The sequence below is a fragment of the Juglans microcarpa x Juglans regia genome, chromosome 7D (genome assembly GCF_004785595.1).
Source record: "Juglans microcarpa x Juglans regia isolate MS1-56 chromosome 7D, Jm3101_v1.0, whole genome shotgun sequence".
Taxonomy (NCBI): Eukaryota; Viridiplantae; Streptophyta; class Magnoliopsida; order Fagales; family Juglandaceae; genus Juglans; species Juglans microcarpa x Juglans regia.
This window is the reverse complement of record NC_054606.1, coordinates 3,120,507-3,134,844: the sequence shown is the minus strand read 5'-3', so window position 1 is coordinate 3,134,844 and position 14,338 is coordinate 3,120,507. Positions and strand designations below refer to the sequence as shown.

The 14,338-nt window shown below is 33.6% G+C and overlaps 1 protein-coding gene and 1 pseudogene across 1 annotated transcript; one reads left to right on the top strand and one right to left on the bottom strand.

Moving 5' to 3' along the window:
* Positions 1-8,288: 8,288 nt before the first annotated feature.
* Positions 8,289-8,738, bottom strand: LOC121238596 (annotated as a pseudogene).
* Positions 8,739-12,145: 3,407 nt separating this feature from the next.
* On the top strand, positions 12,146-12,745 carry LOC121238595. Its single transcript, XM_041135536.1, has one exon. The coding sequence runs from the start codon at positions 12,240-12,242 to the stop codon at positions 12,495-12,497; it is 258 nt and encodes an 85-aa protein (XP_040991470.1). The 5' UTR covers positions 12,146-12,239; the 3' UTR covers positions 12,498-12,745.
* Positions 12,746-14,338: the final 1,593 nt, after the last annotated feature.

Here is a 14,338-nt window from a genome sequence, read left to right as displayed (position 1 = left end):
ATTTTTTAATATTATAATTATTTTAAAATTTTAAAATATTAAATTATTTATTATATTTTATATTAAAATTTAAAAAAATTATAATATTGAGTTAAAAGGAATTTGTTAACCAAAAAAAAAGTTCGAGTTTAAGTCCACGTTTAACTAAGCAAATGATATTTGTAGCTGTATTGCATATTTTTTTTAAAAAAATTAGTAAATATGAAATTTATATAAAAAAATAAAATTTTTAATAATAAATTTTATTTTTTTTTTAAAAGATACTAGATATTTATATAATTCATGACTATATTTAACATTATTTTTAAATTTTTATGATAATAAAAATAACTTTATAATCTAGTATATTACTATCAAATAATCACGTTAATTTGTAAATTTATTTTTATTAAATATTTTTTTAAATAAAATATTTCTTTTATTTTATTATTATTACTATCAAAATCGTCAATAAATGTTTGGCCTATACAAAGATTTTATAAAAATAGATTTATATAAAATAAATTATCTTCATGTGATGTTGAAGAAATAAATTAAAATAAACATTTATTTTAATGTAATGTGTTTTTATTTGCATTTTTTTAATTTTGTCGCATAAATAGTTATATACATGCATAATTATCAATAATTAGGCCTATAGGCATAAGTAATTAAACTTTGTTGATCAAGTTAGACAAAGTTGTAGTATCATTTAATTATATTAAACAATTTGAAATGGATGAAAATGGGCCATATTCGGCTCAACATAATTTATTTATTAAAGAAGTTATGTAAGATGCGTTATCTTATCAATTTATTTAAATATATGATGAAAGGATTGACCGATTTGATCTATTTAATTAAATGCGTTATATTATCTGTGAAAACTTTTAATCATCATTCTCACATTACATATTATACATAAAAAAAAAAATTTCGCTTACCAAATGTGTGATATATGGATAATGAATAGAATAACTCAATTAGTTTAAGAGGAATAAAACAAAAATAAATAAAAATAAGTGTGATGTGTGGGATGATGAGTATAAAAACTCATTAACTATAGGTGTTGTTTAGATATTGAGTTTGAGATTAGATAAGTTAAGATGAAAGTTGAAAGCTGAATAAAATATTATTAAAATATATTTTTTTAATATTATTATTGTTTTGAGATTTTAAAAAGTTGAATTATTTATTATATTTTGTATGAGAATTTAAAAAAATTGTAACGATGAAATGAAATGAGATGAGATGAAATATTTCTTGTATCCAAACTGGGCTTAAGTCACATACTAAACCCAAATGGGCCACTCGGTGATATTTGCAACCAGGAGAGTTTATGCCCAGGTGTTCAGCGGCCCAAGGAAGGACGTGGACCGTGGACAACTGATCCAATTCCAACACCAGCTATTAGAATCCATGGTGGTAGCGACAAAACCATGAAAATTGTGAGAAGCATATCGGAATCTGCAGATTATTGCTTGGTCTTCCGTTTGCTGTCCAAGCATTTGGACTCGAACCCATCTCTCTCATGTCTCAATATTATTCCGTGCTCTTCAAGCCAACATTCCCCTGGCCTCTCTCGTAGAACTATAAATGAAGCATCTCACTTCCAGTCTGATCACTCACACGTAGTTCAATCATTGCCCATCCCTGACAACTTTTGGTTCTTCACCACTGATCAGAAACATCTAAGCCAACAACGTTTGTTTACATACAGAAGGGAACCACGATGTCTCTTTTCTCAGCGTTTTTCGGTTGTTTCATGCGCTCTTCGTTTCAGGTCTCCGATGTTGTGGGAGGCTCGGGATCCGGCATTAAAGAATGTTCTTCAGAGAAACCCAAAAGTAATTCAAAATCATCCGGAGCTCCGACTGTAGTGTCCTACTTCCCAGTTAGCTCAAACCTCTCCCGCTTGTAATACCATAAATAGATCGATCGATATCATGGCTACAAGATGTTGAAGTCCTGGAAGAATGTATGCTAGTTATTGTTCCATGCAATCGTGAATTAAAGAGGTATCTACTGCAGGGTTGGAACCTGATTAATTAATGCTGGCACATTGAAGTTGTCGGAAATATTTGAACTTTTAAGACTGTACACATATGCTTTGTCAAAGGATTATTCTCTCTCTGTCTCCCTCCTCTTTTTTAATGCTTTTTGTGGATAAGCAGTACTCACTGATCATGCATATCTGCTGCAGAAGGTGATACTTCAATCTCGGTGATCATGAAGTGAACATATGACCGATATCAATTCAATTTTTATTGTTATTGCTTAGCTCCATATCTATATTATTAACTTCTTTGCTTTTTAAATTTGGTCGAGGGATTGGATTGATCAATTCAAAATCTTTTTAGATAATTGCAAACATGTTTGTGGTGCCCATTAATGATTGTGTTCCATCGCATCCTGAATCGAAGGTCATATGTGTTTTAATATTAAAGATTGATTTGATTATACAAAATCAAACTATCTCATCTCATTTCATATAATTATTATAATTTTTTCAAACTCATACCCGAAATATAATAAATAATTTAATTTTTTTAAATTTTAAAATAAAAATAATATTATAACAATATTTTATTTAATTTTTAACAACATATTTCATTTAAACTGCGTAACTAAACGAGATCAAATTGTAAAAGCACAACGAGAGTCCAATTTATAATATTTGCACAGATCAGTTCACTTCATGGGCTTAAACCCGTCCTCAACATTGTTCAACTCGCAAGAATTCCTTGTTTGCAAATTTGTTAAAAATTAATCGACGCATGGAGTAGTACTTCTTGGTCCATGCTAATTAACAAAACTTTTTAAGTGCGTTTGTCTTTAAGAAAGAATCCTCCAATACTTGTCCCTTTTTCCCTTTTTCATGTGATTCTCCAAAATGATCCACTTCTATCTATCCATCTCCACTATTAGAAAGAAAGAATAAATAATAAATAAATAAACTATTGTCAATTTGTCAGGAGTGCGTATAAGTAAAGGGAAAAAAGGTTCAACTATAACTACATGTTTGTTACGTACTTAATTGAATGCATATAATTAAATAATGAGTCTTATAACCACAAAGAGATTACATAAAAGTAATTATATAAATAGGCGTAACATTTTGTGATCTAATTCGTCAGATCTATTTTATAATAAAAGTAACTTTATAATTTAACGGATCACATGAAGTCATATCAATTTGTGAGATTATATATTTTTATGTAATCATTTTTTGGTTCAATTATTTATCATAATTAAAACATGCCACACATAAACTTTAACGACCGGATCTTATTCGAGAGTGTAAATAGCCAAAATTTGATAATTTAATATGTCAATTGTTAGTTTGATAATGAATTATGTATATTAGTAAAAGAGAAATGATATCTGTAATCTTAAAGTGTGCAAATTTCGCGCACTTCTTTGAAATTAAAAAGTTAATAAATATAGGATCTACATGAAAAAAATTATTTTTTTAATGGTGTATCCTATTTTTTTTTTTAAAATAAGTACACGGGATTACATACTCTAAGACTGTATTTACCATTACTCATAAAATGTCATAACAATAATTATTCTATAAAAAATTAGATATATAACAATAATACTTGCACCCATCATGTAAAATATCATGTGATAAATCTCCTGTCAAGTTGTAGATCGTATGTCCACTTACCATGGAATTAATCAGTTATGTCAATGGCGAAATATAGAAACCAATTACTCGTGTTAGATAAGCAATTTCTAACTTAATTAGCTGGCAAAAAACTATTTGAGAAAAATATAATTAATGGAGGCTCCAATCAATAGGAATTTCATATAAGTTTGCACATGACCAAATTATCAACATCGGCATATTACACAAATAAAAATTGCAACGAACACCACATGTAAAGATTCAATTGTTAAAATTGTGCTAAATTACCTATTTTCATTTATTATTCAAAATAAACCTTAGACTAAAATATAAGTTGGTAACGCATGCAATATGTGAATTATACTTGTTAGGCGAAAAAAAAAATCCATGTGATGTTTGAAAGGTAGGATGCTACACACACGGATATTTTTACAACATACCAGCTAGGTTCCTAGTTCTCTTGGTCAATGTAATTTCATCCACTTGGACCGTTTGTGATGAGCCAATTATTTATTTGTCTCGTGTATGACCATGCAACGTGTGGAGATGAGGGTACAAATTCATTTGGGATCTAGATTATGGTTTTCATGCTCTCCAATCAGTTAAAGTTGCTGATTTCACATGATGTTAATATATCTATATATCTGTCATTGTTTGGGGTTGCGGTCAAAACAGCAACCACGATAGTTGTGAGAACCATCTAGGAAATACCGAAGAGAGCATTGACTATTGCTTGGTCTTTCGCTTGCTCTCCACGCTTTTGGGTTCATCGCATGATCTCTCTATGCATCATCATTCCGTGCCCTTCAAGCGAAGATTTCCATCTCTCATAGAACTTATAAATGGAGCATCTGACTTCAACTCTGACCACTCACAAAATATTCATTGCTCAGCTCATCGGCCATTCCAACTTTGTTCTGCCAAATCGTAAACATCTGAGCCAACAACATATATACAGAAGGGGAAAATTATGTCTCTGTTCTCAGCGTTTTTGGGTTGTTTCATTTGCTCCAAGTCTCCGGTCTCCGATGATTTGGGCGGCCCCCTGTGAAAGAATGTTCTTCGTTAGATCATAAAGCCAAAAGAAAATCAAAATCATCGGGAGCTCCAATTGTAGTATCCTACTTTCCAGTTAATTCAAACCTCTCCCGCTTGTAGTGATATAGATCATGGCTGGCTGGCTGGCTAACTACAAGATGTTTAATTAACTGAAAGAAGTTGTACATGCTTGTTCATGCAATCGTGAAGAGAGGAGTTATGCAGGGTTCCTTCAGGTTGGCACATCTGTCCCAAGAAAGTTTCTGGAAATATTTGAAGCCCAAACATGGGAATTAATTGGAGGTTTCAAATTTCATGGTGGTATTAGAATGTAATTTGATGATTTGGGAGCTGGGTTAGGGGGAGGGATCAGATGCTTCTGAATTATTTGTTATTAAATAAGACTTGTGTATTTGAATTTGTCAAAGGCTTCTTTTCTTCTCTACTCCAGTTGCAGTTGTATAAAATTTGTTCGTTTACACATTAACTGATCAAGATTGGACATTTGGTCTGCCAAAAAAACCACAAGGTTGTTCACTACGTACCCAGAAACATCTAAGCCAACAACGTTTGTTTACATACAGAAGGGAACCACGATGTCCCTAATTTTCGCACCGTTTTTAGGTTGTTTCATGCGCTCTTCCTTTCAAGTCTCCGATGATGTGGGAGGCTCTATCGGGCTCCGGCATGAAAGAATATTGTTCTCCAGAGAAACCCAAAAGTAAATCAAAATCATCCGGAACACTGGCCATCAGTTAGCTCAAACCTCTCAGAAGGATAAAAGTGGCTGAGGTGAGGGAACGGGCTCGTTTTCGAGATGACGGAGAAGGGGAGAAGAAGTGGGAGAAGTGGGAGAAGAGTAGGTAGAAGTGGGAGAAGTAAGAGAACGGAGAAAAAATCGACGAACCGTGACGTGAGAAAGGAGCCGGGTTCGGCGTGTGGTGTGCGACCGAGAACCCGAGGTCGAGTAGAGTTTTTCTACCATAAATAGATGGATCGATCATGGCTACAAGACGTTGTTGAAGTACTGGAAGAAGGCATGCTTAATGTTCCATGCAATCGTGAATTGAAGAGGTATCTATTATCTACTGCGGGGTTGGAACCTGATTTATGCTGGCACATTTGCTCGAGGAAAGTAGACGGAAATATTTGAACTTTAGGATTGTTCTCTCTGATCTGAGCTCTCCTTCTCTTTTTCAATTAATGTTTTTTTGTGGATAAGCACTCACAGATGACAGATGCATATCTGCTGCAGAAAATGAAACATCAATCTTGGTGATCATGAAGTGAACATACGACCGATATCAATTCAATTATTATTGCTTAGCTCCATCTCTAGATTATCTTCTTTGCTTTTTAAATTTGAGCTAATTAAATTCGTCCTCAGCGTTGCGCAACTCGCAAAATATTCCTTGGTCCGACAACTTCTTGTAAAGTTGGTTTGTCTTGACTCTTTAAGCAATAAGAAAATGAAAGGAATCTACCCTGCCGCCTATTTTTGCTTGCTCTCCACTCCTCCAATGCTTTCCTTTTTGTGATTCTCCAAATTAATCATCCACTTCGATCTACCCATCTCCACTACTATTAAAAAGAAAGAAATAATAAATAGAAAATTACTTTTGTCAGTACTGAGTGGGAAAGTAAAGTGGGAAAAATAAGGTCTACGAAAATGATGCATAAAACATGCAGGACAATATTTTTTGACCTAGATATTGAAAATATTTTATTATTATTTACTTATTTTTCACTATTATTTATTATTATTTAATATTCTATCATTATTTTTTCACTATTATTCACCAAATATTAGAAAATATCTCACTATCCAAACGTAACCTAATGATTAGATCTAAATCACAGTGTAATAGCCAAAATTTAATAATTTACTATGTCAATGCTAGTTTGATAATTAATCGTGTATATTATTAAAATGATGATAGTTCGGGATACGCATGTAAAATATGTGATAAATCTCCTGTCAAGTTGTAGTGTATGTCCACTTACTGTGGCTTAAGGCTCGAAAAAACTATTCGATACAAACCAATTTAAATTGAATCGGTAACAAATCAAATCACTTTTAATAAATATTTGAATCGTTTATTGAACCGGATCGATTCAAACCAATTTGACCCGATTTCAACCGATTCAAAATTATATTTAATTTTAAGTTATCTAATAAGTAACAACTAAGTTTGTTCTTTTAATTTTTTGTACAAAAATATGATAGAACTAAATATATATTAATTTTTTTATTATTGTGTTCAATAAGAATAGTAGAAAAATTAAAAGATAAAATATGTATTCTTTATTTTTTTTAGTTGAACAAAAAATTAAGGAGATGGATGATTATTTTATATTGAATTTATGGTTATGCATAAAATACTACATTTTTCTTGTATTTATAACTTAATGGTTTTTATCATTTTCATATATAGGATAAAAGATGTCGACAATTGAGATTAAACATATAAATTATATATTTATTAAAACTATTTAGACTCATATTATATTTTATTGAAACTGATTAATGAATTTATATTTTATACTCTTTTATACACTATGTAAAATACTTAAATTGCATCAAATATGATCTTTAATATCTTTTTATCAATATCCAATTCAAAATTATCATGAATTACCAGATTCAATTTGTTGAATTGCCCGATTCATTGAATCAGCCCTTGCCCGATTTTTATTTTTCAAGCCTTGTGACATGGCTTCAGTTATTTCAATACGGTAAAATATAGAAACCAATTATCAGTGTACGTGTTAGATAAGCAATTGTAACTTAGCTGGCAAAAAACTATTTGATGGAAATATACGTTACAAGAAAAACTAGTAAATGTCACAAGTTATTTGCGTTGAGAATATTGGACTCATTTTGATAAAAAAAAAAATGTCATTTTTGTAACAAATAATTTGTCACAAATTAACATTTTTTTGTAGTGATATTTTTAATCTCCATTTAATATATATAGGAGAATTGTATACTTTACACACCAATTATCAACATTTCACTAAAAAATTTGCAATGACACCATCTATAAAAACTCAATGGCCAAAATATATTCTGCTACACGACTTGCTTTCTCTTACTATTGAAAATTAGCATCATTAGACGAGGATGCATGCGTGTCAAGCTTTAATAGTGGTTATCCCGCGCAATATGTTAATGTTTTTAGTATTTTTTTTTAGTGGAAAATGTTAAATATTTATTAGGGGAAAATAAAAGAATGTTTTTTTCTCCAACCTTTTTGGTTGCGTTTGAATAAGGACAAAGAACGCATGTATAGCTAGCTGCGTGCGTAGAATCCTGCAACTAGTCTGTGCGACCCTTGTTGCCGGTCAAGTTTGTCCTCTTGTGAAATTATTATCTGTCTCAGAAATTTAAGTTAACAGAAAAAAGAATATTTACTTATTTATACTATATTCTAAAGGGCTGCAATCCGACAAACCCAGCTCATAGATGGGCCCGACACGAGATTGAAATTAGGTAATAGGAACCCAAATCGTATACAAACAGATCCAGGACATAACAAAATCTTACTCCGTGTGATCTAGAATATAACAATTATAATGTGAATTTAAAACAAAAAAAAAAAAAAAAAAAGGAGAGGAAGAGTAGCAGTGAACTAGATCAATTAGTTTTGAGATCTGACATGAGGAAGAGGCCGGAGCTAGCACCACGTGGTGGTGAAAACTATAAGAAGAATGAGTTAAGAAGACCTAAGAAGACGAAAAGGGCAAGGGCGACAACGACACCAGACTTGAACTTTTAGAGGGAGAGGTCGAGGCTCGAGTCCTTGAGACTAGTCTCGATGCGGTCCATCTTTTTGGTCTTAGATTTCTTGGCAATCTTCTTGGCAGCCTTGTCAATTGAGTACCTCAACTTGTAGGAGTTGATGCGATAGATGAGGAGCCAGAAGATAGCCTCGTAGACTATGGCAGTGCAGAACAAAATGGCCACGACGGTGAGGCTGTCGGGGTATTTGAAAGAGAAGAAGATCTGAGGTGAGGCCATGGGAATAGGTGGTTGTTTGGCAGATAGGAAAGGGTGAGAAAGTGCTTTCTCGAGAGTTCTATGGGGTTCAAATCGTTCAATGACTTAACTGAGTCTGAGATTTCTTATAATATCGGTTTCAATGGGTTCAACCTGCAAGTTACTTCAATCTTTTATTTTTTTTTGGGGGGGGTCGGGTTCTAACTTTTTTGCACAAGCCTAATATTCTTAACACTTTATTCACATATAGGTCAAACTCCCTTTCAACATGTATAAGCCAAACACGTGTACTATTTAATTAGATGTAATATAATGTAGAGTCGAAATTCAAACTTATGATCTCTACTTTGATATCATGTGAAATCATAATTACCAATTATCTCAAAAATTAATAACAAGAAAAATATGTAATTGTTTATATTATATTCTTTAATCTTCATCATGTCTGACCTTTTCTTGGTTAACATATATAAATGGATGTGACGTTCCTATTTGGATACAGAAATATTCTTAACTTATCTTATCTCATCATTACAATTTTCTTAAGTTTTTATACAAAATATAATAAATAATTTAAAATTTTCAAATCTCAAAATAATAATAATATTAAAGAATAATATTCTAATAATATTTTATTCAATTTATCTCATCTAACTATCCAAACTAACCCTTAAAGGTAGGATGCAGCACAGATATTCACAACATACAGGCTGCTAGGTTTCCTAGTACTTTTGGTCAATGCTTCATCCACTTGGACCGTTTGTGATGAGCTTTATTTGTCTCATGTATGACCATGAAACGTGTGGAGATGAGGGTACAAATTCATTTGGGATCTAAATTATGGTACTTTTCATGCTCTCCAATCAGTACTTAAAGTTGCTGATTTCACATGTTAATATATCTATATATATGTCATTGTTTGGGGTTGCGGTCAAAATAAATATAGCTACCACGAAAGTAGTGAGAACCATCTAGCTAGGAAATGTCCAAGGGAGCATTGACTAAATTAACTATTGCTTGGTCTTCCGCTTGCTCTCCAAGCTTTTGGGTTCATCCCATGATCTCTCTCATGCATTTATCCCGTGCTCTCCAAGCCAAGATTTCCATTTCTTATAGAACTTATAAATGGAGCATCTCACTTCAACTATGATCACTCACACTTAAAATATCCATTGCTCATCAGCTCATCCATTCCAACTTTGGTCTACCAAATTATCAAAAACATCTGAGCCAACAACATACGGAAGGGGAAACACACTAATCATGTCTCTGTTCTCAGCGTTTTTGGGTTGTTTGATGTGCTCCAAGTCTCCGGTCTACGATGATGTGGGAGGCCCCCCTGTGAAAGAATATTTTTCACCTGATCATAAAGCCAAAAGAAAATCAAAATCATCGGGAGCTCCAATTGTAGTATCCTACTTCCCAGTTAATTCAAACCTCTCCCGCTTGTAGTGATATAGATCATGGCTGGCTAGCTACAAGATGTTTAACTGGAAGAAGGTATACATGCTTGTTCCATGCAATCGTGAATAGAAGAGTAATATATGCTGGGACGACACGTTTGCCCAAGAGAAGTTTCTGGAAATATTTGAAGACCAAACATGGGAATTAATTGAAGGTTTTCATGGTGGTCTTAGTATGTAATTTGATGATCTGGGAGTTGGGTTAGGGGGAGGGACATTCTTCTGAATTATTTGTATTTGAATAATCTGGTAGTTGGGTTAAGACGTGTATTTGAATTTGTCAAAGGATTCTTTTCTTTCTCTACTCTACTCCAGTTGCAGCTGTATTATATATTTGTTCATAAAAAATACTTTAACTACGAAGAGATTACATAAAAATAAATTCATAAATTAACGTGTCTTGTTGTAATATATCAGATTATAAAGTTACTTTTATTATAAAGTAGATCTGACAGATTCCATAAAATCACGTTAATTTGTGAATTTATTTTTATATAATCTCTTCGTATATCTAACAGTTTTCTTTATCTATTTTACACGTTAACCGATAAGACTGGACATTATTGGGCTCCTAATGGGCTTCAAGTAAGTCCAGTTGGGCAGCTTATAGCCCATGTCATGCCTACCTTTATTTTATTATTATTTTTTTTTTTTTGGAAATACATGTCATGCCTACCTTGATAGGGTATATATGATTACATTTTAATCTACTCCATTTTGTAAGGAAAATTAACTAGAGCATCAAATATCAGTATCCATCGTACCAATGACGTTCTAAGAGGTCATCAGCAATAATTTTTTGTGAAAATACATCCCAAACTGTTGCACAGTTTATGGACTAAACCACACAGATGGGCTATTTGTTTCTTGGACGAGAGACCCATTAGTTCGACTTGTAAACTGTGCACTTGCACTTGCACTTGCGGGGGAGAAGACAATCCACGGAAACAAATAAATAACTTTCCCCGGAAGGAGTGCTTCGTCCCATTAGGAAAGTTCAAAGGAACCTGCCCTTGCTTCCTTGCTGATCTCCGCACTAATTCCTTCTTCTATTTTGTCTTTGTTCAAATGACATGCATGAGAGGAGGCAAAAGCATAAAAACTATTAGATCTGTGCTGAAATTTTATAAAATTAAATTTATATAATAATATAATTTAATATCATACATTAAATTTATTTTACAATAAAAATATTTTACAGTCAAATGAACAATATCAAACTATGACCGTTTGTAAATTTATTTATATAAATTCTATAGACCAAATGTTTTTATAAATGGATAATTATCAATTTTAATTTAATTAGGAAAAACTATTTTTTTTATTTTTATCTATCAATATTCAAAACAGTTTTTGAAAATTTTTAAAATAAATTAAAACAAAATTGCTTTTAAATTTAAAAGTGCGATTTCGTGACGTGGTAGACAAAAGCTCATTTTGTAAAAAGAGTAAAGAGAAAAAGCGTTGCAACTTGCAAGGGACAAAGAAAGATGAAGTGGTGCCACATCCGATAGCCGTGTGCGTAGAAGCAACCGGTCGGTCATGAGTGCGACCCACCGACCCTGCGATCGTCTCTAATTTATATAATAATAAAATATATAAAGACACGCATGTGAATGTGATGTTTTTAAGCTTCTATACCATACAGCTAATCCCACCTTATAATTATTGAGTTTCATCTGGTCAACCTTCAGCCACTTTGAACCATTCTCGATTAACTTGTCTGATTGATGATCATCTGCCACGTGGAGAAGAGGGTCCACATCATCTGGGGTCTAGAACTCGACTCTATTTGTCAATTATCTCTGCATAGTGCATATCAAATCCAGCCACTTATTCATTTTATCCAGAACCCTTTGTCAAAATTGACCGCTTCCCACGTCCCCCAACTCTTCAGAAACTTCAACGTACGTACGTACGTAAGCATTCTAAGATCTAACACGTGTAACTGGTTTCGAGACAACTAGTCAAAGTGGCAGGCTTACTTGTCTCCAATAATCGTTTCCGTCTATAAAAGGATATGTCTGCGGGGTACGTTCCTGTAACCAAGTTCATCATTCATTTCACCTCATCTGTTCTCAATAAAGTAAATCTTTTCTCCTGCAAAATCAGCTCTGAATCGAGAATGGTGATGGAAGGCAGCTTAGCAGACATGCTAATGAAAGTAGCCATGTTTGCTCTAGTCCAGGCTTTGGTATATCTCATCCTTTCCAAATCATCCACCATCTTCTCCAAAGACGAGAAGAACAGATCCCTTAGTTTTAGACGACTTCGCTCCGCAAGCATTAATCGTATAATTGCTTCTCTTGGAGACATGCCTTCTGGTGGCGAGTCCTCTCCTTCTTCAAGGAGCCCTCTGTCTCCAATCCCAGAAGAGTCATAGGAGGCATGATCACGGATCATACGCCATTTTATAGATATCTTCTTGGTTTGCTGGTTTTAGTTTTCTCAGATTGATGGCACAGCACAGTGTTGCTGTTGAGAGCTTAATTTTATTGTTAAGATTGATTGTACTATATATATGTGCATATGGATTGAAGGGATTTTTTTATCTTTATTAATAAACCCAGTTATTGTAGTTTTGTGAACATGCAGTCTGTAAATTGATATAGCTGAAGTTTTGTCCAGCAACAACTCTCTCTCTCTCTCTCTCTCTCTCTCTCTCTCTCTCTCTCTGAGATATGGCGAACGGGTGATTGGAGATGGATAAAAATCTTTTGTGGATTAGCTCTGTATATTTCTTGTAAATTGAAGTTGAAATTTCAAAACAAGTTTCTGATTATTTTCGTATCAACTTCAAATTCCAAAATCTATTCGATCAAATAATCTAGAAGTATATCCCATAATTCTCGAGAAGGATACAATCAAAATTTCTAACATTCTCCTTTGAATCACTCCAAGACTACTGGGATCCATGCTTTTGTTGCCCTTCAACTATCTTTCTTGAGCTTCTAATCAAATTTGTCTTGGGCTTAGGCACTTCAACTCCAGATTTTCCCTTTCCTATATCCTATAAATCCAAGGAAACAAACAAGTACTGCAATTTAAATCACCATAACTCTCGCCTGAGTAAATTGGAACATTAAACATTTGCTCTAGTTTATACCATTCAAGTTGACCAAGTTTCGATCCAAACTTGGATCCCTGAATGGATCCCTCTCCCAGTAGGACATTACTCACTGTCTTATGATGTAGCTGTTAGAAACAATGTATCAACTGCAGCTGCAATCTGTAGATCAAACTCTGGAGAAATTATTTTTACAGCAACTCAGCATATAGACTCTGTCAATCCAAATTTCGGAGAAGCCATGGTAGCTAAATTGGCAATTGAGGTAGCTGCATGTTAGGAATTTGAACCTACCAAATTCATCCCAGGATCTACTTTTTGGTAAAATATGAAGAAAATCAGAGAAATAATAACAACACAAGAATTTACGTGGAAACTCCCAAAAACAGGAGAAAAACCACCAGACTCAGAGAAGAAAATACACTATGTAAAAAATTATTACAATCACACAATTTTTCTCCTCACCCCAAATGACACCCACAAAACTTTCCCACTAGTAAAACTTTAACTCTCACCTCTTTTCTTTTTACAAGAAAAAGCTAATAGAGGACTTTTCTTAGAGTCACAAGTTACTAATTAAGCTTATGACTTGGTGTATTTAACTAGGAGGCTAAACCTCCCTTTTATAGGCCATGGGGCCTCCTCCTTATTTTTCTCCCACCGATGTGGGACTCCAAATGAGCATAAACCCAACAATCTCCACCTTGCGACTTTGGTCGATCCCACAGCCACGCTCCACCGCAATGAAGATCTTCATAACTTCTGCTATCATGCTCCACCATAAAAGCATAATCACTCAGAATAAACCAATTCCAAGCATTTCAATTTCGGCCCATGTCGAAAATAACATTGCTGAAAAATTATGGTGCAACTTCCACGTTTGGCTTTCCTGGAAGTTCATCAGCCATCGACATAAATTTCCACCACACCCTGCATTAATGCCAAACCAATGCATGTGTACAAACTTGTGGACCCACTAACATTAACACATCCTCTATCATGGCAACTTTGGGAATTAGCGGCATGCCATGAGGATGTACATGTCCCTTTAACAGACATCGTCTTCCATGGAGAGAGACACAACGTTAGTTTCATTACCAGTATCTCCATTTACTGACTTGGAGCCACTTGCCGAACCTGCTCCTGCTCTTGGACAA

What these genes read in the sequence shown, in the direction of transcription:
- LOC121238595 (XM_041135536.1), top strand. Translation starts at nt 12,240, where the DNA reads ATGGTGATGGAAGGCAGCTTAGCAGACATGCTAATGAAAGTAGCCATG.